The following is a 25,023-nucleotide window of genomic DNA, read 5'->3' on the forward strand; positions in this document are numbered from 1 at the left end:
TAAGCCAGCGGGTCTCCAATCTTTCAAAATTTTAGCTTCAGATGCCCGGTCTCCGGAACTTTCGCGGGCGTTAGTTTTTCCGTCTGTCGTCAATGTTGTCAACTGTATCGCGCTTTCAATGGGCTCGCCCTCTACGGTTGTTCCCGCTAAGTCAAATTCATCGTCCGACATTTCCGAATCGCTCAACAATCCGTCCATTACTTCCAACTTTAACGAGTTACCTGTAACAGTTCCCTGATTCTGTACCTGAGCTGTGTCGATCGCTTTCTCTAAGGTTTTTACTTCTTCAATATTGACTTGGTCCTCGTTAGCTGATTTAGCCACCTCGTTTTCGCCCTTCGTGGCAGCGATTTGAGGTCGAATTACTGCCGGGCAGGGCCGTTTCCCGAATACATTGGGCAGTCTTTGTTCACGTGGCCTATAGCTCGACAAATATGGCATACAATTTGCCTATCGGTGGTACAAGAACGTATGCCCCGTTCCCCCGCAGTTATAACAAAACATTTTATTCGGATCCGGGACGAACCTCGCCTGAGTTGTCTTGGATAGGTCTATAGGAGTAGCTGCCAAAGTTTTATTGTTTTTGCCGAACCGTGTGAGATTCTGTTCGAGTTGCTGTTTCGTCAGAGTCCTAGAATTATTCGATGAGTCGACTGTCTTTTTACTAGTACGCGCAGTTGGCTGTTGCATAGCGTATAAGTCGGTCAATTCGTTGTCCTCTCCGTCCCCCCTTATCAGAGAGTCCTCCTCATCTTCCGTATCTTCCTGCAAACACGTCAACTCATTTTTTGCGAACTTACCCCGTGATTCTTTCTGTGCTTTGAGTGACTTACGATAGAGATAACTCCGCTTGTTTATGTAGTGTAGAAACTTGTCGTAGCTATCAATTTGCAGATTCAAAACCTCAAAGGTTAAGCGTGGATTAAACTTTACTAAAATTTGTTTTAATTGCTCACGAAAAGGCGGAGGGTGGTGCATTCGTTCGAAAATCAGACGCGCTCGGCAAGCAAATTCAGCTAGGGTTTCACCTTTCTCGAGTTTTAAATCGCGTACTTCTAAGAGGAGGACACTATCCTCTTTTTTTACTCCCCATTGGAAACGAAAAGCCCGTGCAAAGTCTCTCCATGTTTGCCAGTGTTGTTTATTCAGCAAATACCAAGCTCTATAAGGGCCTTCAAAAATAGTTGATAAACATGGAACAAATAAATCCTTATTTATGCCACTCGCGCTCAGCTGATCCTTTAAAATAAGCAGAAATTGTTCGGGGTCTTTTTCGGTTTTAAGAAAAGTAATTTTCCAATTGCTAACTATTCGTCCGATTTTCATAATAGGATCGAGTCCTCGCTCATATACCACCGCGGGGGAGTCAGCTGCTCTTTCTCGGTATCTATCTGTTGAAGGAAAATTGCATCTCATTCGTGAGTCGCAACGTTCGGCGAAACGCGTCATACCGTCGTCGCTATCACTCGATTCGTTACTTCGCCATGATAAAGCCCCCCTCCTCGGTGGTGTAGGGCGGCCCTCGCGGTGGTGACGGTAATTAGGGTTAAGATTTTCCGAACAGGGTAATTCGTTTCTTGTCATTTGGTGGTATTCCTTTTTAGTTAGGAGATTTTCTTCCGTTACTAATTCGCCTTCAGGTGTAAAACGCGTTATTGTTAACTTGACTAGGCCGCCCGTAAGCTCTCCAATCTGACGGTTAAATTGTTCCGTAATCGAATTACCCGCATCTAACGATTGGATATTTCGTATATTCGACTGATAACGTTCCTGGTAACGCGTTCCGCAGGGTTTTGTTTCGACGAAAACCGGAGGGTCTTTATTTCGCGGTAAGCTATTTTGTTGCCCGATTCGAGACGCTCGGGGAAACGCGCCGAGTTTTGAACTATCGGATGATCGGGTAGTCACGTTTTCGCCGTTACCCGGTATGGTTGCCCTCGAGAGGTTGAAGATTCTTTCCCTAGGTAACCCGCGTGCGTTAGCTGCGAACGAATCACTCAATGTGATACAACTAGCGCCTCTATCATCATTAATCAACGCGAAATTTGATATTTTATTGTTTCCGGCGGTTACTTTTGTGCCGCGTACTCTATCTCTCCCTTCCGACAGGGGGGGAAAACGTGGCGGGACTCAACATCGCTTCGATTATTCGACAGTTCCAAACTCCGCGTCAATTCGTTAATTCTACGTTCGGTGTATGCAAGGGACTCGATACGTATCAATCTTGAATCATATTCCTCTATCTTTTTATCTATATTCCCGACCAGTGAAAACAACGATTCTAATGACGGGGGACATACGTCGTCGTGTGAAGTCGGCACTGCTATGCGCGCTCCCTTTCCCCCTCCATTCTGTGTTCCCGGCCGAACGACCGTGGGGGGGTTCACGGATGCTCCGACTACTGTCTTATCCGCGCTCAAGTCCTGTGCAGGGGGAATTCCTCTTGCCCCCGCGCCGTCAGTGTCCGATGACAGGGCCGGATCGGTTGGCGAGCCCCCACTCATCAGATTATGTGCCGGAGCAGGGAGCGCCCCATCAGACGGCATGTCGAAGACCTGAACGCCGGGCAATTCCCTTGGATTTTCAATTAATCCCCCCCTTTTTGACCGAGTTTTTCTCTTAGATGGTGAATGAAACATATTTGTTGAACTTCCGTCACACTAACCTTGAGTAATTTTCACTAAATATGCATTTGACAATAATAGTATTCAATTCGGACGAATCTACATCAACCCCTGCTAAAGCCTTTTAATTTCTTAAAGTAAAGATTTTTCGTTAAATTCAATGAAATATTCCGTAACGACTTGTTGTTGTGCCGATGATTGTCTTTATAGTTTATATTAGGTAGACGATATTAGTCTCGAGTTCAAGATTGAAACGAGAAACGACTTAAAACACGATGAACACACATGTATAAACAGCTGAGATCTCGTGAAAGCGCTACTCGGTGACCTTGTTTTGAATTCCTTGCCTGTTTGCGTTAGGCCCTCGCTAATCGAGTATACGTCTCTTGCGTGCAAATAGCGATGTAACGTTCTGATTCTTTTCGAAAGAATATTGCCGATCTCTACAATCCACTTCATTCGAATTTCAATTATCAAAATTCATGGTTTCACTTGTATTGCACTATTACGAAATTTTGATTATGTGCACCGCAAGAGAAGAGAGGAGAGAAAAAGAAAATAATAAATTTTTCCTTCTCTCTTCTCAACCTACCACTGTTTCGCACTTAAAGTCGATAGATCTTAATTACAAAACACAAAATTCCAACGTGCCCCACGTTGGGCGCCAAATGAGACGGTATTATTTAACCTTCACCTGCCGCGGCCGGGGTCCTTCGGCTGGCAGGGCTCTAGTTCTTACTGATTATAATTTTATTAAATTTAAAGTCTATCTATTCCGAATAAAATTTGGGCGCCAATCAGTTAACGGAACTGATAACCACACACGTGATGGGAAAGGACGAGACTCACAAGGCGGGTTCCATTGGAGGACCCAAGTAATAATCGATTGCAAGACCACTGAGAGTAGACGGAGACATGAATTTATTTAACTCACAATTTACATGGCCCCGGATCACAATCTCACAACGGTTCGTCTCCACCGGCACCACTCTACTATATTTAATTATAATTTGTTTTTGGTCTTAAGCGGCACAGCCCATGCATGCTTGCTCAGCACATCGATAATGGTGTGATAAAAGTGAGTATGTAGTGATAACCTCGGTTAAATTGTGTGTAAGGACGCATCTCAACTACATCCGCCTGCCACAGGTCATCATACCCACAAACTATGACACGTCTTCGAGGAAAATTTCTTCTCGCCGGAGCATGCAACTCAACCAGCAATTGTTTCTCAGACATGTTATAATATATAAATGACACATATATTTGATGTATCGACTTTTTTACTCTGCACGATGAGTCACCGCGTCGAGCTGCCTTTGAAACTCGTTTAGCATATGAGCTGTAATTTCTACTCTACTTTGGAGTGTCTCAATCTTCCTCTCGATTTCATTCTGTCGATCCTTTAAAATTTTCACGGTCTGTTGTACGTATCGTTTATTGGTTGCATCACTATCGTCTACAGGCAGCGCTACACGTCGAATTTTGCGCGACTTTGCATCAAAATCAGTGGCAGCCATGCAAAGAGCGTTATCGCGCACGTAATTTCTGACTAATCCACTCCATTGATAGTATGGTTCCGCACCACCTCTTCCAAGCGATGTTCCAAACTTGTTGATTGACATTTCGATGTTGACTAAATGATTTGTTTCATGCAGTTTTAATTTATAATAAGACCAGCCTCGCGAAGTTCCTCAATAATTGATAGAATCTCGTTGTCGTGAGCATTGTGCCCAGCCTGGTGTGAGGCCTCGAGCAATCGAAGGCGATCCACAAGCTCGTTGGGATCATCCCAATGAACATAATCGATCTTGTTATCATTTAATGTAATAGCGCTCGGTAGATTTTGTCCAACTTTTGCGTCTGTTACTAAGGGTGCAATTATATTTTTATATTTAGACCCTTTGTTGCCCATTACTTGATTATGTGCAATATGTCCGCGTCTCTATGCATTTGTCGCCAATAGAATGTTTTTATAATTCTGCAGGTCATTATTTGTGTACATGTTGGGCATTTTCATGAAAATTAATTCGTACAGACCAGGCGTTCCCACTTATATTTTACCATCTATGACTATGTTGTCATTCTTATGTATGTCGACGCGTTTATCGCCGAGCATCGTTCCAAAGTCGGTGAAGTAAACTCCGTAAACAGTGTCTATTATGACTGGTTTTTTACCACTCAGAACAGCTCCCATATATTTTTGACCTAATGGACCATAGTGTGTGTGCAACTTTTCACGTCCTTCTTGCGTTGCCAACTGTTGTCGAATAGATGTGACAAGCGGTTCATTGGCTGCGATTTCAAAAACGTCTTCGACAGAAGGTACATGACTGTACGATAAATCACTATCATGTAATATTTGCGATGTTTCATTCAAATTAGTTGGTACAGTTTTTGATCGTCTCATTTTTTAACAGGAGTAGAGGTTTTATAGAATTGTTAAACGAAGCGTTTAATCGCTTTCGTTTCGGTTTTGGTTCTGCATATTCATCTTCCTCCGAAAAGAACGTTTCATACTTAATCGGATCTGACACATCACCAACGGTGTTTTCAACAATCTGTTTTAATGGTTCGACAATGGGCTTAAAGTGTCTCTCCAACGCCATCTCTTCTTGCACTTTACCCGCTTTCAAAGCGCGATATTTTTTGCGAATTGAATCACTCGTTTTCGCAATCTCTTTCACAATCTTCTCACGATTCATACTGTTATCTGTGTTATCCATATTGAGAAACGCTACTACTTGGTCAACGTATCGAAAACAACTAACTGCTTTATGGTATTGCAAAGTCATTAAATCCTTTTCGATATCGTCCATCAGCGAGTGCACTATCCTTATCTATCACTAAAAATCCATACTTTTGTTGCCAACAAGTATGACATAAATTGCTAAAATTCTCGTAAGACATATCGATATTTACATGATCGTTGTATGCATTGTTGTAAGCCGATTAGAACTATATCTATTATAATTGCGACACGCATCTTTCAAAAGACGTTGCAAGAAGCACCTCTTTCGAAAGACGCACAAGAATCCGCCGCGCTTACGGAAGTCCCAAGCAAGTTCCGTGAGATTACAACAACGCGCTCGGAAGCAGTTTGCATTGCCCTAGAAATAGGCTCTACGCTGCAAAATCAAACCGCAAGGCTACCGCGTTCCGATGTCGAAACGCTTAGCCTCGCGGAAGCTACCGACGCCCGGTCACTGGCCCCCGAAATTGTGCCAGATATCATAATATATAAACGCGACCACACCGTGACCGAGCGGAGAGTATCATAACAGCGACCGAGCATCGTCGCATACCGTAAACCTTATCGCGAGTGTTACGTGACATCAACACAGCTGATTGTAAGCGCAAGAGAAGGAAATAAAAGACAACGAACAAGAAAGTAAGAAGCGTCTTCTTTTCTCTCATACACCGAGCCGAACCTTCACCCTTTGGGTCCTAACCCTTCAGGCAGAACGATCCCAACTACTAACGGGAAAGAATTCCCAAAACGAGCAAACGCTCACAACAGCATGTTTTTGATTAGTACCATCCTGCTTGAATAAAATTAGCAAATTTGCATTGTCGCGTATAAGGTGTTTCGGTATCTTTGCATACGTCTGACAGAGATAGAAGCAGTCGACGTTCACGTGTCGCCCCATTGCAAAGTAGTCTCTTATCGTATCTTGCTTATCACACGCCACGTCATCAAAGATAAAAATGGAATTCGGAAGCGCTTCACTCGGTTGAATGACATCACAGTTATTGGAGAATGCAAAATAACTAACTTCTTCAATCGGTGTCAATAAATTTCCCAAATATCGATATTTCGGTTGTTGTAATGATTTCGAATACACATACACATTCTCAAAACGTACTCCATGCGGACTTTCCAACAAGTTTATTAATACGTTTGTCTTGCCACAGTTTGACGGACCGCAAATTATACCGCGTATAGAACTCGGCAACATGTTTCCATGTCTCCGTATCTTCCGTTCGGACATTATCCTGTCATCGAAATTTGTTATTTTAATCGCTGGTGAATGTTGTACGAACCGCATATTTTCCTCCTCTATGCTCTCATAAGAACTGATAAAAATTATATTAAGACCGATCTATTTATAGAGACGCGCCGAGCAAAATTGCTCAGTATGTAAAATGTTTCTCATATTGTCACATCCCTCTGATATACTCGATTTGAGCGCCGAACAGTTAGAATTCGTATCGCAACCTATTTTGTTACGCGTGTGTGGCAACTATATCGAACACGTGTGGGATAGGCTTCCGGAACATATAAAGACTGATCCAGAAGTTCAAAGCTATCGTCGTTGTTACAAGCATTATAATCAATCGTGGCAGCAGACGCACATCGACGGCCCCGCACCGTTGATAAAGAATTGTCGCGAATGCCAGCGGTAGGTCGCGGCTTGTTAAATCGTGCGATAAATGCGCTTCCTTTTGAACTGCATATACCTGGATATCAATTTTGCGGTCCGGGTACTAGGCTGAAAAAGCGATTGGCCAGAGGCGATCGGGGTATTAATCTGTTGGACGTGGCGTGCCGCGAACACGACATTGCGTACTCCCGGAGCAACGAACCCACCGACAGACACGCAGCTGACAATATACTCGCTGCGGAAGCGCGAAAACGCATTACAGCGAACGATTCGACTTTCGGAGAAAGAGCTGCTGCAGCAACCGTTTGGGCAGCTATGAAGACTAAGATGAAAATCGGTATGGGTTTGAAAAAGAAAAAAAGAGATAAAAAGAAGAAAAGAGATAAAAAGAAAAGAGCGAGTAAACGAATACTTCCGGTAGCGAAACGCGGAGGTGTTTTACCCATTCTACCGCTATTGGGAGTTCTCGGGTCGTTGGTTGGCGGAGCGGCGAGAATCGCGAAAGTTGTGAATGATAACAAGGCAGCGCAGCGTCAGCTGAAGGAATTGAAACGTCATAATCACGTCATGGAAGGTCATGGAGTTTATCTCGCTCCATACAAGCGTGGACAAGGAGTTTTGATGAAAAGAAAAAAAAACGTCAAAAAGACGTTAAAAATACCGAAAGGTGTAACTACCAACATACAATTATTACAGCTAGCAAAATGTATGCGCATTCCATACTTTAGAGGAATTTTTATGCGTACGGTATTACCAACGGCTGGAGCATATCGAAACGAGAGTGGTATTGTAAATTTAGATAATGCTGAAGGATCGGGTACACACTGGGTGGCATACGCAAAGAGGGGAGATCGCGCTATATACTTTGATAGTTTCGGCAATCTTAGACCGCCGAAAGAACTGGTGCAATATTTAGATGTAAAGCGGATCGAGTACAATCACACGCCATACCAACGTTACGATCAAAGCAACTGCGGTCAACTGTGTTTGCGTTTTCTCCAAACAGTTAATAATCAATTTAAAGGCTAACATTGTGCAATTTAATTCAGTATTCGTTTCAATATGTCACTGACGTTTACGCTAACCGGCAAGAGTAGCATCCTCGCGGTAAGCTATTTTCCAGCCGTAGATTTGAGCGATGGCGATTACGAGCTCGGCGTCACAGATTTTGAAACATATTATACCATACCTAATGTAAATTCATCGAATAACAAATTTTACTATGACAAAGACGACAAGGAAATTATGATTCCGGAAGGATCGTATGAATTGCGTGATATAGATAGATATTTGAAACGCGCAATTTTACTATCTCATCCCGATGTTGCGGGAAAGAGGACGTTTCGCAAAGAAAATGAAGACGAGAGCGAATATCCGCTGGTGATTCGTGCTAACAATAATACAATGAAGAGCGAGATTATGTGTGCTTATCGGATAAATTTCATTAAACCTAACAACATCGGATCGCTGTTGGGATTTTCATCGCGTCGTATTCTTGAATCGCGATTGTGGCATGAATCGGATGCACCTATAAATATCATAAACGTAAATATTATTCGCATAGAATGTAACGTGACTGCAGGTGCGTACAGCAACGACAAGTGTGTACACACGATACACCAATTTTCACCGAGGGTGCCACCAGGATATAAGATATCGGAAACACCTGCACAGATCATTTACCTTCCAATCGTCGCACGGAGCATTATTGATTTGACGATTCGCATTGTGGATCAGAACGGTCAATTACTCGATTTTCGCGGAGAGGAGATTACCGTTAAATTACACGTACGAAGACGATAACGTGAGATGCTCGTGATGAATGAGCAAGTGAAGGACACAATTTTTACACCAATCAAGAATATTCGACCGTGTGACATAAATTGTACGACAGTTAAAAATATTCGATCGTCTGATAAAAAGAAACTCTCCGCGTCAAACGTTGAATTTTTAAAATCATTGGGATTCGTCGTACGAAATATCTAAGATGTCTAACATCTTGAACATTGGAGGCGAGCCGATCTTTGACGACAGCATCGTCAAGATTGAGACTCATACGTACAATCTGTACGCCAACACCACTTTTGGATACAGCGATGAAATAAGGATACCCATACAACAGCAGGATTTATACACGTTACCATGTGAAAGTTTTCTCTACGTCGAAGGAAGATTGGTGATGAAGAAGAAAGACGATAAGGATAAAGATGAGATAAATCTCGGAAATAATTGCGTGGCATTCATATTTGATGAAATTCGATATGAACTCAACGGCGTGGAAATTGATCGCAATAGAAACGTTGGAATAACCAGCACTCTCAAGAACTATGTATCGTTGTCATATGACAAAGCAGTAATTATGCAGAATGCAGGATGGGAATTTTCGTATAACTTACCGGAAGGATACTTCAACTTTTGCGTACCGCTTAGTGTATTATTGGGCTTTTGCGAAGATTACAAACGCGTGATTGTTAACGCTCGTCACGAATTGATCTTGATACGAGCGCGCAACGATAACAATTCTATCGTCGGAAATTCTACGGCTCAACCGGAAATTGAATTATTTAAAGTGCAGTGGCGAATGCCGCATGTTACGTTAAACGAAGTCAACAAATTATCATTGCTGCGAGCTTTGGAGAGTGAACAATGTCTAAGTATGAGTTTTCGTTCCTGGGATCTGTATGAGTACCCTTTGCTGCAGAGTACGACGAAACATTCATGGGCTGTTAAAACTGCAATTCAGCTCGAGAAACCGCGCTTCGTTATCTTCGCACTGCAGACTGGTCGAAAAAATATCATGTCACAAGATGTTACAATCTTTGACGACTGTAATTTGATCAACGTAAAACTTTATCTAAACTCCGAATTTTATCCGTATGACGATATGAATTTAGACTTTCGTAAATCTAGATATGCAATTCTGTATGACATGTATCGACGTTTTGGTAAATCTTATTATGGATATGAGTGTGAAACGCTGCTCAACGTAATCACATTCCTGGAAAAAGGACCTTTTGCGGTCATTGACTGTTCGCGACAAAACGAATCCGTCAAGAGTGCTACCGTAGATGTGCGCATAGAATTTGATTGCAAAGAAAATGTTCCTGCGAATACTACGCTTATTGTCTCATTTTACATGATCGTGTAATTGAATATTGTCCGTTGTCCAACGTAGTGCGCAAAATCATGTAACATCAAACTGATAAAAACTGAGATATTTGGTATTAAAGCACAGTCTTGAAGAGTTACTCATAATGATCGTACCGACATTTGTGGATCTGCAAGGATTCATTGTCGATAAAAAATTTATCGTAAAGGAAGTGGCGGTACTGAGAAAAGGATTCGTTCTCACGCATTACATTTTTGCTAGCCCCATGCCATGGCGTGTTCTTACAAAATCCGACAAGTCTTGCGCTTCTTGGTTGATTGCATATCATCATGGATTGCAATGGAAAGACGTGATGATACCGTACAGCATGGCGAAACGTCTGATTACATCTGCAGTGTGTAATACGGAAGATGATGATGACAGAAAAACTATCGTATACGTTAAGGGACTTCAGAAACGAGAATGGTTGATAAACATCCTCGATACCGATGATGGGATATATATCAAGACATTGGATGCGGATTACGACGACATTGAATCTTTAAATAATCTAGATGTTAGTAATACTATACGATGTGAAAAACATGTTAAGAATTGTGCTTTACAAAATGTATTTAAAATATATAACTGGTGGTCGCAACACCAAAATAATTGCGAAATTTTTTCAAAATAAAGAAAAATAAAACGCAATAAAATGTTTATTTCTACTTTTTCCTGTACATATAAGATATATAGATGTATGATGCAGTTTGATAACGGTTCGATAGCTGTACGATGCGGTTCAATAGCTGTATGATGCAGTTTGATAGCTGTACGATGTGGTTCAATAGCTGTATGATGCAGTTTGATAGCTGTACGATGCGGTTCAATAGCTGTACAATGCAGTTCAATAGCGGTTTAATAGTGGATCGATAGCTGTATAATACAGTTTGATAGCAGTTCTTTATCTGTATGCTGCAGTTTGATAACAGTTTGATGCAGTTTGATAACGGTTAAATAGCTGTACAATGCAGTTTGATAGCTGTACAATGCAGTTTGATAGCTGTATGATGCAGTTGATAGTGGTTACATAGCGGATCGATAGCTGTATGATATGGTTTGATAACGGTTCAATAGTGGTTCGATAGCTGTATGATGTGGTTCGATAGCGGTTCAACTATGATTCGGCAGCTGTATGAAGCAGTTTGATAACGGTTCTTTATCTGTACGATGGTTTGATAGCAGTTCTTTATTTCGATCGAGGCGTTGGCCGAGGCGTTGACCGAGGCGTTGACCGAGACATGATATAAAACGGTCTCGTTGATAAATCACGTACGTTTTGTTAGACAATGGCGAGCGCAGATAAAAAATTTTATGAAAGCTGACGTGGCTGAGAATATGCTTTTCAAATTTTATTTCTCAAGCGATGGTTTAATTGTGATTTGATAGATGTGTTTGGTTGCTGTACGATGTGATTTGATAACGGTTCAATTCTAGTGATGCAGTTTGATTGCTGTATAATGCTGTTCTATAGACGTATAATACGGTTTGATAGCGGTTCAATTCTGGTTCAACAGATGTACAATGTGGTTCGATGGTGCAGTTTGATGTATATGATTCAATATAATACATTTAATATGCTCTTTATGGAGTTGTTTTAAACACTGCTTTACTTCGACAGAGACGTTGACCGAGACGTTGACCGAGACAGCATCATATAAGATAATCTTGCTGATAAATCGCATACGTTTTAGTTCTTGTTAGACAATGGTAAGCGCAGATGAAAAATTCTACGAAGCTGACATGGTTGAGAATCTTTTTCAAATTTGTTTCTCAAGTAAAAGTCACGTACATCTTCACTATATAATGATGGGGGTCTGCTCCTCAACGCTAGTTTGGATCGCTCGTGTCGTAGTTGTAAAAGCTTGTGTCGAAGTGAACATGTCAAACTTTGTTGGCCATAGATTGCGCATTGAGTATCCGGTTGTGGGGGTAAGTACAAAAAATCACTCTCAAATTGAAATATATTCAAATTATAGCAATATATTCTTTTTAAATTAAAAATATTATAGTTTTATTTCAATACTGCTAGTGTATTATTTTCTATTATTTTTTCTATTCGACACTTTTTCCTTTTTTGTTTAAGAAAATTAAATAATAAAGTATAATTTTCTTGATTAAACTTTTTTATATAAAATTTTAAAATAAATTTAATATATGATTTTTTTTTTAATTTTTCAGTACGTGTACGTTGGTGACGTCCCACATGGACCGACCACGGCCGTTCACGGCCGAACACTTGTAAGAGTGCCGCAAAGCCACACTTCGATTATTTGGCTAAATAATGTAGTGTCCATACGTGGGCCCGTTGGTGAGCAGGTATGTAATATAGTATTTGTTTTGCAACTACAAAATTTGTTTTTGGATACATGCAGCATGATTAAATAAAAATGTTTTTTACAGCCATATTTTGGATTTGATGAAATCCGCATATCGGGGTTCATCAATATCGCCGCAGCTCGGTGGAGGCGGTATTTCCGTCAAGGGAACCAATGGAGAAACGAGCAAAATCGAGAAAATGCATACGGGCAATACAATTTTAATGCCGATGTGTGGGATCTTAGGAGATTGTTTAATATGGAACCACCGTCCGAAGATGGTGAAATCTGGGAGTGATTTTACGTGTTATTTTAATTATTACTTTAATTATTTCTTTTATTACTTTTTTATATGTTCCTCTTCTTTTATACTTTTATACTTTTATATACTTTTTATATACTTTTATACTCTTTTTATATACTTTTATACTTTTATATACTTTTTATACTTTTTTATCCTTTTTTTTACTTTTAATACTTTTATACTTTTAATAATTTTTATATAATAAATTAATATACATATATATAATAAATTAATATACATATATATAATGGTTTAAAATTGTTTATTTTCCCTCTTGTTCCCTTAAAATATTACAGTCCCTCTCCATCACTCTCTGTTCTACAATCTTATTGTACATTAAATTTCATTTAATTTTTATCACATCGTTTAATAACCTAATTTTTTTAAATAATTAAAGTTTTAAATATTAAAGTTTGCCAAACTAAAATTTTTTAAATTAATTTATATTTACTATTTTATTAAATAAATTATTTTATATATATAAATCATTTTATTAAAATAAATATTATAATAATCATGTGTACGAACGGATAATTACAGTTAAATTTGCAAATGTTATCATATTGTTCATTTTCTTTAAGTAGTTGATAAACGAACTGAAAAGGTGCGATGGGTGGGAGCGTATGTGGTCGCGTATGAATGAACGGATGAAAAAGAAAGAGATAAGGCTGCATGGTTGGAGATATCGTGTACGGGCGAGAGAGGCAAATTTACAATAGAGGAAGAGAGCGAGCATCGCGGCGATGGTGGAAGAAAATAATACACTGCTGCATGATGCGGTTTGATATCAGTTCAATACCATGACATGCAATGTAATTTCATAAACATATTCGTAAACATAGTCCTTCGTTAAGGTGTATGCAGGTATAAGAGGTGATTAGGGCGAGCTATCGTGTCATGATTGAGATATGTGGTCTCTGCTTTCTCTGAAGCAAACTCTATCATTTTAATATGTCAGCTCTTTTAAGCTCTCTCGCGACTGTCATGCTGTCTTCTCAGTTCTTTATATTAGTCGCCCACGGTTTTTTATGGTGTGCATCACGTTGTGCATCACGTTGTGCATCATGCATTTATATGTTCCATCGCCCCCCGCATCGCCCATTCCGGGAATTTTGGCGATAGTAGACGCTGGTGAAGATGCGGGGGAAGTGGTCGACGAACTGGTAGACCTCCACGAAATCCCCGATCGGGAACAACATAATGATGGTGATAGTGATTGTGACGGTAACGGTGACGGTGACGGTGACGGTGACGATGACGATGACGATGACGACAGCAATAATGACAATGATGATTCCAGCGGGGATGAGTTTAATCCCCGCGAAGTTCTCTAACCCCTCGCGGTCCCCAATATGGACCACATGGGGGTATCCGATTTTGAGGGAGATAGTGACTCCTCCGAGGAGGGGGAAGAATAACAAGTAGTTTTTAGTGTAGTTATAGTTTTAGTATAGTTATAGTTAGTGTAGTGTAGTCTAGTGTAGTTTTATAAACTAGATTGTATGAACTGAGGCATGGGACTGCTTCCCTGGTGAGTGATTATTTTATTATTTTATTATACTAATTGTTCTCTTTCACACTTTGCATGCTCTCGCTCTAACTCCCACACATACTGTTCTCACTCTCTTTCTCTCATATTCGTATGTGCTCTTTTGCTCAACCGTTCCACGGTGACGGCCACAGCTGTGGAACGTGCCTGTGAAACATGATCCCGGTGGTAAGAGCACCGCGGCGATGGCTGCTGAAAGAGATCGCGGGTGAGAGAGAGAGATTTGCAACAGAGGGAGAGCGCGAGTACCGCGGCAGCGGCGGCGGCGGGCGGCGGGCGGCGGGCGGCGGCGGCGGCGGCGGCGGCGGCGGGCGGCGGGCGGCGGCGGTCGCGGACCCCGATTCCCCCTTTACCGGTCGCGGACCCGAAAATCCCGCGTCAACAATTCCCGCACCGCGGCCGCGGACCCGAAAATCCCGCGTCAGCAATTCCGCGCCGCGAGATCCCCGATCCGCGTGACGTCATGCCCCCGCGCGCCTACGAGTTCCCCCCGCACACCCGCTCCCCTCTCGGAGCTCCCGAGTTAGAAACGGTCTAGTCTTAACTACTCACGGAAGAAGAAAAGCGGCAAATATTACACGAATACCATGATGCACCCACCGGAGGGCATCAAGGGGTCGAAAGAACCCTAAAAAGAATACGGTTAAAATATAACTGGCCCGGAATAACGGCAGACGTAGAAAAGCATATTAAAAAATGCGAACTTTGCCAGAAAAACAAATTATCTAAAAGAAATAAGATACCGTTAGTAATTACGCCCAGCCGACCATTTAAAAATGCGCTCTGGACATCGTGGGACCACTGACAGAGACAGCAAATGGAAATAAATACCTGCTAACGTTCCAAGATCACCTGACAAAATTCAGCAATGCAATGCCGATTCCAAATCAAGAGGCAAACACGGTAAGCAAGGAATTTGTAACAAAAATTGTCCTAGAATACGGTATAACCGAATGTATCCTAACGGATCAAGGGACAAATTTTACAAGCGAAATCTTCAAAAACGCGTGTAAGCTACTGAAGATAGACAAAATTCAAACCACTGCTTACCACCCTGAGAGCAACGGCACCCTTGAGAGATCGCACCGAACATTAGCGGAATATCTGCGACATTTTATAAATAAAGAGCAGACGGACTGGGACGAATGGATCCCGTATGCAATGCATACATACAATACTACCCCCCACACGGCGACTGGATTCACTCCGTTCGAGCTAATTTTCGGAAGACAAGCCGAATTGCCGACAGTCCTGAGCAGACCCCCGAATCCTACGTATAACTACGAGGATTACGCACAGGAACTGCGAAAAAAAATAAGGGCAACGAACCAGATCGCGAGGGAGAAAATTAAAGAAGAAAAGCAAAAGGCCAAGAAATATTACGATAAAACTACTAAAGAGATAAAATACAAAACAGGAGATAAAGTACTCCTGTATGATGAGTCTCTCCGCCGCGGGAGATCCAAAAAACTAGACGCGAAATGGATGGGACCCTACGTAATCACTGAGAAACACTCACACGCAAATTATACAATAAAAAAGGGCAGGACGTCAACGCATGTACATACAAATAGACTAAAACCGTTTATAGAAGCATAATGAAAAAGAAAGAAGGTAAAACCGAAACGAGGAGAACACCTCAGAAGAAGACAGAAACAAATTTTATAATAGAGCACACACAATTAAACATTCTATTTTGCGCATAAATCGTGCCATTTAAGTCAAAAGAAAATTTTTTTGCGAAAGATTGTATATACGACATCCGACACCTTGTAATGTAATTATTGTAATTGTAGTTTATAAGCGTCAAAAAACGAAAATTATAAACAATCTGATATACGACGACGCAATATAACTAAATAAGCGAAAAAGCGAAAATTCAGTACCCTCATTTTCTTTTTATCAGGGGGGAGGGATGTTATGAGTGACACACTCATAACGATAAAAAAGGTGTCAGTAGCACGATAACGTAAATTGGTCAGCTGCAGCAGTCAGCATCGAGCGAATCGCGCGAAGTTTCGCGCAATCCGCTCGACAATTAGCGCAATGCTCCTTAGACAGCACTTGCTGTCTAAGCAATAATTTGGAATACTGACCGATTTACGCCCTCACGCAATCCTCCCCTTCTTTCGATTTCTTTCCCCAACTACCGAATTATCGGATATATAAACCGGCGAAAGAAGGAACGGATCAATCCGAAGTAGACAAACTACGACAACACACGACACTCTGCTTTGCGGGGTCGTGTATCGCCGAGATAACTTATTGTAAATACACAACCACGACACTCTGCTTTGCGGGGTCGTGGACAATGAGCTCATAGACGCGACACTCTGCCTTGCGGGGTCGCGATCTATTCACTGTAACGAATACAAGAATAAAAGTGTTCAATACAACTAACGGTGTAAGTGACCAAATACCTTCCTCGCGAGATCTCTGGCAGCGATCCCAAATCGTACTAACAACAAGGGGTACAACAGACCCATAGCTGTTGCAGCATCGACATCGTCAATCACAAAAAATTCATCAAGGAAATCATCTTCAAAATCACCCTCAACGTCACTGACTGGAGAAGAAAAAAACATGTTCGATTTCTCCTTTTCACCGTCACGAACGGTAGACGCATCCGACAAACGTTTTCGGAAACACATGACGCGAGACACAATGTAAAGACCGTAACGACGAGAAGAATTGACGGACACTGACTAAAGAAAGTCGCATCGACGGTGATAGAAATTATGATAACAAAATTAAAACCCGCATAAAATTACACTATCGTTGCAGGGGACTCCTCACGTGGAGCTGCACGACAGTAGCAGAAACCAAAAACGCTACGCCTTGCAAAATCGAAAATTTTGCACACGAGCCAGGGATGTACTTCGAGAAAATCGGAAAACTGCAGTTAATAGAATTTACATGGAAGATAGTAATCAAAACTGACGTAATCAGCATCAGCCATAGATGGCACGTGCTACAAGAATACATTCAACAAGCAGAGGAATACTGCAAGAAGACAACGGAAAGTACCGACAGAATGTGTTAAAGCACACTAAAAATATTACGCAAAGAAACGAAGAGTATGGCTACAATGATACAACTAATGTCCATGTATGAACACCGTAGAAACAAACGAGGACTAATAAACGACATTGGCACCATAAGCAAAACTTTGTTCGGGACCATGGACGAAGATGCGAGAAGAATAGAAGAGCAAATGAAAATGCTACATAACAACCAAAGGGTAAACAATCATGTTTTAAAGAACCAATTAAAAATAATAAACGGTACAATAGGGCACTTGAAATCGAACAAACATTAAGCTACAACAAAAATCTATTGGCTAAAATCTCAAGCCAAATTCGCCAGAAGCAAGCCGACACTCTACTACGAGAAGAAATTAAGGAATATTTAACCCTTATCAACGCCATAATAATGAACCTAACAAACGAAATGAAGGACATCATCAAATACCTCACACACACGCGAGATGCAACAATCATGACGCATCTACTGCCCGTCAACCAGATAATCTAGGAATTGGATGAAGTTACCCTACAGCTGGCAAAAAAAAACATTTCCCTTTCAAGGTAGAGCTCGGAAATTGGCAAAATCGTGAAATATGTAAGAACCAGCGCATACTTCAACAACTCCTTCGTATATACAAAGTATATACGAAGAAATTTCCAATGATTACCAGAGTACGACATTGTTAACGTGATACCGCTGCCTGTACACGAGCATGGCAAGGTATTCACGATAGCAAAAATTACACACCCGACACTGGGTATTGACGAAGCAATCGCCACTACTTCGTGTTGAAGGAACACGAGCTAAGCACATGCGTACAGGAACGTGATATCTACACGTGCGACCAAGGTCAACCCATATACCACGTGCAAAAAAATGCACCTTGCTAAGTACAGACATATATAGAAATAAATGATGAAAAATACGAAACCCGACACCTCGTAACAAACGAAACTATTTGAATAACACTAGCAGATCCAAGGGCCTGGCTATTTTCAACTGCAAAGGAGCAGGAGATAACAATAACCTGCACGGATTAAAAAGAAGAAAAACATACCCTCAACCGATTGGGAAAAATAACATTAAATGATGGACGTTTCCTGATTTCAAGATTTATCACACTACGAGCACCGGAACGAGAGGTAACGCACCAGATCGTAGCACACGTACCCGGCTACAATCTCACGCGACTCCACGAAGAAGATAAGAAAAGATTAAAACCAGTACCGGTAGCTCAGTTGCAAAAAGTGATAAAAGTCTAACGAATTAACAGCGTTTAGCCAAAGTCTAGACGAAATAACGTCTTAAACGGACAATATCGACTTTAAAGAGACATTTGCGTACCCAACAGGATCGGCAGCATTAATGACCATAATAATTATTAATATTGTAATTGTTATTTAATAGTTTTCAAGCGTCGGAAAACGAAATTTATAAATAATCCGATATACAACGGCCCGATACAACCTTAGGCAAAAAGCGAAAATTGAGTTCCCTCATTTTCTTTTTATCAGGGGGGAGGGATGTTATGAGTGACACCCTCATACCGATAAGAAAAGTGTCAGTAGCACCGATGACGTAAGTCGGTTAGCTGCAGCAGTCAGCATCGAACGCATTGCGCGAGGTTCCGCGCAATCCGCTCGACAATTAGCGCAATGCTTCTTAGACAGCACTTGCTGTCTAAGCAAGATTTTGAAATACTGACCGACTTACGCACTCACGCAACCCTTCCCTTCTCTTGATTTGTCTACTGAATTTACAGATATATAAACCGCCGAAAGAAAGTGAGGGACGGGTCAATCCGAAGTGATAAACCGAGATAACGCACGACACTCTGCTTTGCGGGGTCGTGGACAGTGCACTCATAGACGCGACACTCTGCCTTGCGGGGTCGCGATCTAATTGCACACTGTAAAACAGACATTATAATAAAAATGTTCAAGGCGAATAACGGTGTGAGTGATTAAATACCCTCCTCGCGAGATCTCTAGCAACAATCCCTAACGTACTCCCGACGAGGGGTACAACACGACCTTCTCTCCGATTTTGATGAAATTTTATAGGCATGTCGTATTTACTAAATGTAATCGAATGCCACAAGTGTGAATGTACGGAAACGGCTAGTTTTCAAAATATTTAATTTTTAATAAAATCATGTTTTTTCCATTTATTTCTGTAAATAATGGGATTTTTCAAAATACATCAAATAAAAGTTATAGATCTTGTCGAAATACACATTTTATCTCCTATTCATTTTTGCCATAAAAACAATAGTTTTTTTTAGAAAAATGACGTTAAATGTTCAAAACTTCATAAAACTTATTCAACACAATTTGAGATTTATTAGTTAATTTTATTAGTTAATAATAGAAGGAGGTGCAGCAAAGTCTCTCCTTCGCCCACGTGTTTTTATTGGATTTTTTTCCGTGCATTCGCACTTATGGCATTTGACTACATTTAGTAAATACTACATGCCTGTAAAATTTCATCAAAATCGGAGAGGGTCGGATACGGAAGTCTTATCGATACAATTACTGTGCCTTGATCGGTTACTGTGTCTTTTTGCTTACTTCTACTTCTTGAAAAATATGTAATTGTTGAATTAGCAATTATAATTTTTTAAAATAAAGTTTACATATCAATTTATATTATTAAACTAAAAGCAGGATATTATATAGTGCTCTAAATATTTGAAAATCCGTCTATTTTATAAAAACCATCTTTAATTGATAAATTGTGACATCTATGTTATATTAAATTATAGGGCGCCGCGATTAGATAACAGACAGTGTATTTGGCTTCGGTTTTAGTAGTGATAAAAAGAAAATGCGGGACAAGAAAAAGATACGGAGCAACGGGAAGAAAACGATAAAAAATAATCGCGAGATTGGAAGGAAGAAGGAGGATGAATAGAAAGTTGGCAAAGGGAAGAAGAAATTTGGATAGAAAGTCAAAATGTAAAAAAACGAGAAAGACTAACGTGGAAGCAATTGGGAGAAAGAGGAGACAGAGATGACGCCAGGAGGTAAAGGATGAAGCAAGGAGTTGAGACTGGAAGACGGCGGCAGATGGTGGTGAAAGTAAAAGATGGAATTCATTCGATATATCGATGTCATTGACGGACGGATCGATGAGGAGAAAGGAGTATAGAGAAAGGTAATAAGACTGGGAGATGGCAACAGATGGCGGTAGTAATTGGAAATGGAAAGTGATCGAAATATTGATATGTCGATGACGGACAGATCTATGGGGAGAAAAGAGCATGAAGAAAGGTGACGAGGCTGGGAGATGGCAGCAAATGGAAAGTAAGTAGGTATCCAGCAAGTAGGAATAAAAGATGGAAGGCGATTAAGGTCGATATGAGACGGATCGATGAGGAGAGAAGAGCATGTGATTGAGAGTTAAGTGACAAGGATAGAATAGTTAAGTAAGCGGATGGCGAGAGAAAAACAATCGAGAGGAAATGAGGAAGGCGAAGGTATGAGTAAGAAAGTGAAGAAAAAAAGAATAGAGGAGAATTAAGAGCAATAAAGGAGGTGTCTAGAGGAGATGGTGTGTTGCGTCTTGCGGTACAACAAAATATTTTTGCCGTACCTTGCGGTGCGACAAAAGATTTTTTGGGATTCGTTGCTGCCCAAGGAGTTAGAACTTGCGGAAAGAGGCGGTTTTGTAGGCAGGGTCCTCAAATCACTCACTCACTAATTTTAATTTAAACTGATATAAGATTTATTTCTAATGTTGTACACTGGTTGCGGTCGGCGAAGGTGCCGCGTCGTGTTACACAGATTAGATACGGCGCGTGACTCGGAGTTAACGCGTCGTCTCGTTGCTCGCTCGAGACTTGCTAGCGGCTAAGTCCCGACTCTTAATTCACTTGTGCGGGCCGTACGTATCGGCTTGATTTCCAATTACTGATCCCGCTGGCCGCTGTTCGGCAGCGGCTTAAATAATGTCGCGGGTTTAATTGTTAGTGGGGGCATCGGGCCCTCCGCATGACCATATATGGTCATTCCCGCGCGCATCCGGCGCGCGGGAAATATTTGCGAGTTTAGCAACAATTGCCAAAATGCAGGTATGCATTTCCGGTGGCATGATTGTTGCTAAGCTGGCTTCGCTACTTCTTTAAGGTGGCTGGTGCGTTGCCCAGTGCGATGACCGGCCGGCAGCGCACGAGGCATGTGTCACCTGACACCTTGTGATAGCGAGCCTTCCTCGGCGAGCTATCTTAATATTTTATTTTCTTTATTCTATAATATAAATTTATTGGTTGTGAGTGTTTCGCTCACAACAGGTGGTATTGCTAAAAGAGAGGTGTGTGGAAAGAGAAAGAGAAAGAAACGGTTGAGAGAGAGAGCAGAGGAGAGTTTGGAGAAAGAAGAGAAGAGAAGGAAGGTACAAAGGAAAACGGAAGAAGTGAGGGAAGGCGAAAGGGTGTGACACAGAGGAAGAGGGAAGGCGAAAGGGTGTGACACAGAGGGGAGAAGCAGGGTGCAGATTAAGGAAGTTAAGGAAGGAAACAGAGAGGAAGGCTGCAAGAATGGAAAGCAAGAGGAAGAGTAATTGGCCGGATATCCGCCTAATTAACCCTTAAGGTATTGTTGTGAACGACATATTCACAACGATAAAAGGTGTCAGTAACACGCTAATGTGAGTCGGCCGGGGGCATTGTATCGCGCAATACGCCCGATAATTAACGCAATTGCCTTAAACAGTATTTGCTGTCTAAGCAAAAAATTGGACAATTGACCGATTTACACATTAGCGTAATCTCCTCCCTTTACAGAAAACCACCAAAATTGATATATTAATCAATTAATATATAAACCGTTAAAAGAAAGCGAGGAACAGGTTGTCGTGAGTAAGCGACATTCACACCAAGAATAGCGCGAGCAATAAGAGTGTCGAATGATACTTCGCGCGATGACACCGTCCGGCCTTCTCACCGAATGTCGCAATGTACTCGGTTGCCACCTAATTGCCACCCGAAATCTCCTAATTTCCGGTGGAATGCACGTAGCCAGCAATTGCTGGCTAAGCAAGTGCATGGGCCAAAAGCCTGTGACCGCGAAAGAAACTCCCTAGCAACAGGCCAAAAGGCGGCGTACATAAACGCCGCGAAAAGAGAACGAGTAGGCTCATTACCAATCTATACAACGACGAATCTATGTTGCTCGTCGTAACGTATACTTGTACTTAATTGTTTACGACACTTGTCTTTTCGGGTTCACTAACCAAAGATTGTAACTACGTTGGAACAAATATATTTTTTTATAATTACTCTCGGTGTAATCTCTACGGAACCTGATCCCGAGGAGTCATCGGCATCTCGTACCATATCCCGAAACCAGGGGCACGACAGGATCAATTGGGTCAATCCGACACATAGCACTCTGCTTTGCGGGGTCGTGTATCTCCAATGCGATACGTTATACCACCACGACCCTTTGCTTTGCGGAGTCGTAGACTAACCACATTATTGTAAACAGAAAATATAATAAAGTGTTCATTACGAAAGACACGGTGTGAGTGACTCCATCTCTATCTCTCAACATCTCTGACAGCAATCCTTACTCCAAACCAAGTGTTGTGAGTGTGATGCACTCACACAACGAATGTCGCGAGCCAAAAATCGGTGTATATAAAACACCGCGAAAAGATAACGAGTGAGCTTAATTGCATATCGAACAGCGACGAATCTATGTCGCTCATCATAACATCTTTTTGTACAATTTAATACGGGTTTTATAATTTAACACAGACTTGTGATTCTGTTGGAAGTAAATATATAATGTTTAAACAACTTTCGGCATTATCTCTCTGGAACCTGACCCAGAGGAGTCCACGGCAACGATCCCCGATACCGTGTATTGTACCCCGAGACAACGGGGTACAATAGTAGAATACAACAGCATAACACAAGGATACAACAGCACCAACTATAAGAGAGTTACGATTAATACTAAAAGGATTAGCGTAATCCTTCAACTTTGTCAGCTCGTATCTCCGAAAAATTCAATCAATTTCAATGTTTTTTTTTCAATCGAAAGGATTCAATCGTGGTTTTATTGTTTGTTACGAGAAAATCTTTGTAAACTTGCTGTCGGAATACACCGTGAGACGTGCGATTTTACTAGTCAGTCTCGGGCTTTGATTCCTGTTCGTTGTATATTCCGGTCATTCATTCTGTTTCTCTTTCCTTTTTTTTCTCTTCTATTTCTTTTTATTTTGTTTCTTTATAAATGTTAATGCTTAATTGTTACCAGGATCGTGTTCGGATTATTGTTTTACCTTCCTGTTAGTAACTTGCAAAAAGCGAACTTTCGGTCGTTTCTCTTCGATCTGCCACCCCCTTCTGTTCGAATCGAAGCATCCAACTAACTACTTGACCGACAATGAATGAGATACGGACTTTCTTGGTTTTGTGAAAGCTTTCGTCTCACGGATGTTTGTGCATCGACACGGCTGAAATACGCGTCTGACGCTCAATTTTAGTATTATATTCCACGGATCGTCCAGTCATCACGAGAGGTGTCCAAGAGAATCTCCACCCCTCCTCCCTCACGCCTTGTTCTTTGATCCGCCTCCCATTCCCGTGTGCCGGGGCGTAAAATGCGCAACAGCATATACTGTTATACAATCATTTCTATTTTATAAAAGAAATTAAAGTTTTTATTATTACCGAAGAATAATATCTTTGTTCTGTAATATTTAAGAAGCACTAATTTTGAACATTTTACATTAAAATCATAGGTTTCTAATCCTGCAGAATCTAAACAATTATTGCAAATTATATTAGTATTTGAAATTTTAAATAAAATATAAGCACTTACATATTATATGAGTTTATTTCACAATTATTAAGATGAATGATTTTATTCTCAGTTTCAAGAGAAATTATACGTATTTTTTCTGGAATCATTTAATTTATGTTTGTTTTAGGAAGTTTTTTATGAAAAATAAATGAGAATTCAAGATACCATTATTTTGCTTATAACTGTTATGTTCTAAATGTTACAGAAATTGAGATGCGTTTAAAATTTTCAACCTCGGTTTAAATTGGAACATTTGGGACAGGAAATTTTTTTCTTATGGTTGAAAACAAATTTTCTATACAGTCTTAAGTAAATAATCCTCTTAATACATATATGTATCCTCAATCATTGATTAAATATTTTATAAATTTAATAAGAGATTGTGTTATCATAGTACTAGCTTATACAAGTTTAAATGTTCCATCTTTTCCCATTTCCATATCTCAAAACAAATCAATGACAGACTGTAGAAACTTAATTCTTTCATTAAAAATATTTATAAATATAAATTTTTTATTTTTAATATACTTTCCTAAAGGCTAATGGAATTTGCAAGATTAATGTAAACCATTTTGAGGCTATTTCTATAAATAAAGCCGTTGTTGTATAATCATTTTTTTTATTAATCTGCTAAAAAATTTAACGCACTGCTAACATTTTTATTTATCACACTAGTTGCCTTGCTAACTTTTATTTTATTAAAATTTGTTTGTATGATGACATTTCCATTTAACTTAGAGGTAAAATTTGAAAAACAAGTTTTCTTGTTTATTTACTAATTCTTCTAAATTAGTAAACTGAACAATATTTAAAGATAAATTATTAACTTTTTTTATATCCTTATTGCGTATCGTGT

General features: G+C 40.5%; 1 protein-coding gene across 1 annotated transcript; it reads left to right on the forward strand.

Annotated features, from left to right (window-relative positions):
• The first annotated feature begins 8,996 nt into the window (after positions 1 to 8,996).
• Positions 8,997 to 10,157, forward strand: LOC118647225. The gene has a single exon (XM_036291667.1). The coding sequence runs from the start codon at positions 8,997 to 8,999 to the stop codon at positions 10,155 to 10,157; it is 1,161 nt and encodes a 386-aa protein (XP_036147560.1).
• The last annotated feature ends 14,866 nt before the right edge of the window (positions 10,158 to 25,023 follow it).

The sequence above is a fragment of the Monomorium pharaonis genome, chromosome 1, assembly GCF_013373865.1.
Source record: "Monomorium pharaonis isolate MP-MQ-018 chromosome 1, ASM1337386v2, whole genome shotgun sequence".
In the NCBI taxonomy this organism is placed as follows: Eukaryota; Metazoa; Arthropoda; class Insecta; order Hymenoptera; family Formicidae; genus Monomorium; species Monomorium pharaonis.

Coding starts and splice junctions, on each gene's coding strand:
- LOC118647225 (XM_036291667.1), top strand. CDS start 8,997: ATGTCTAACATCTTGAACATTGGAGGCGAGCCGATCTTTGACGACAGC.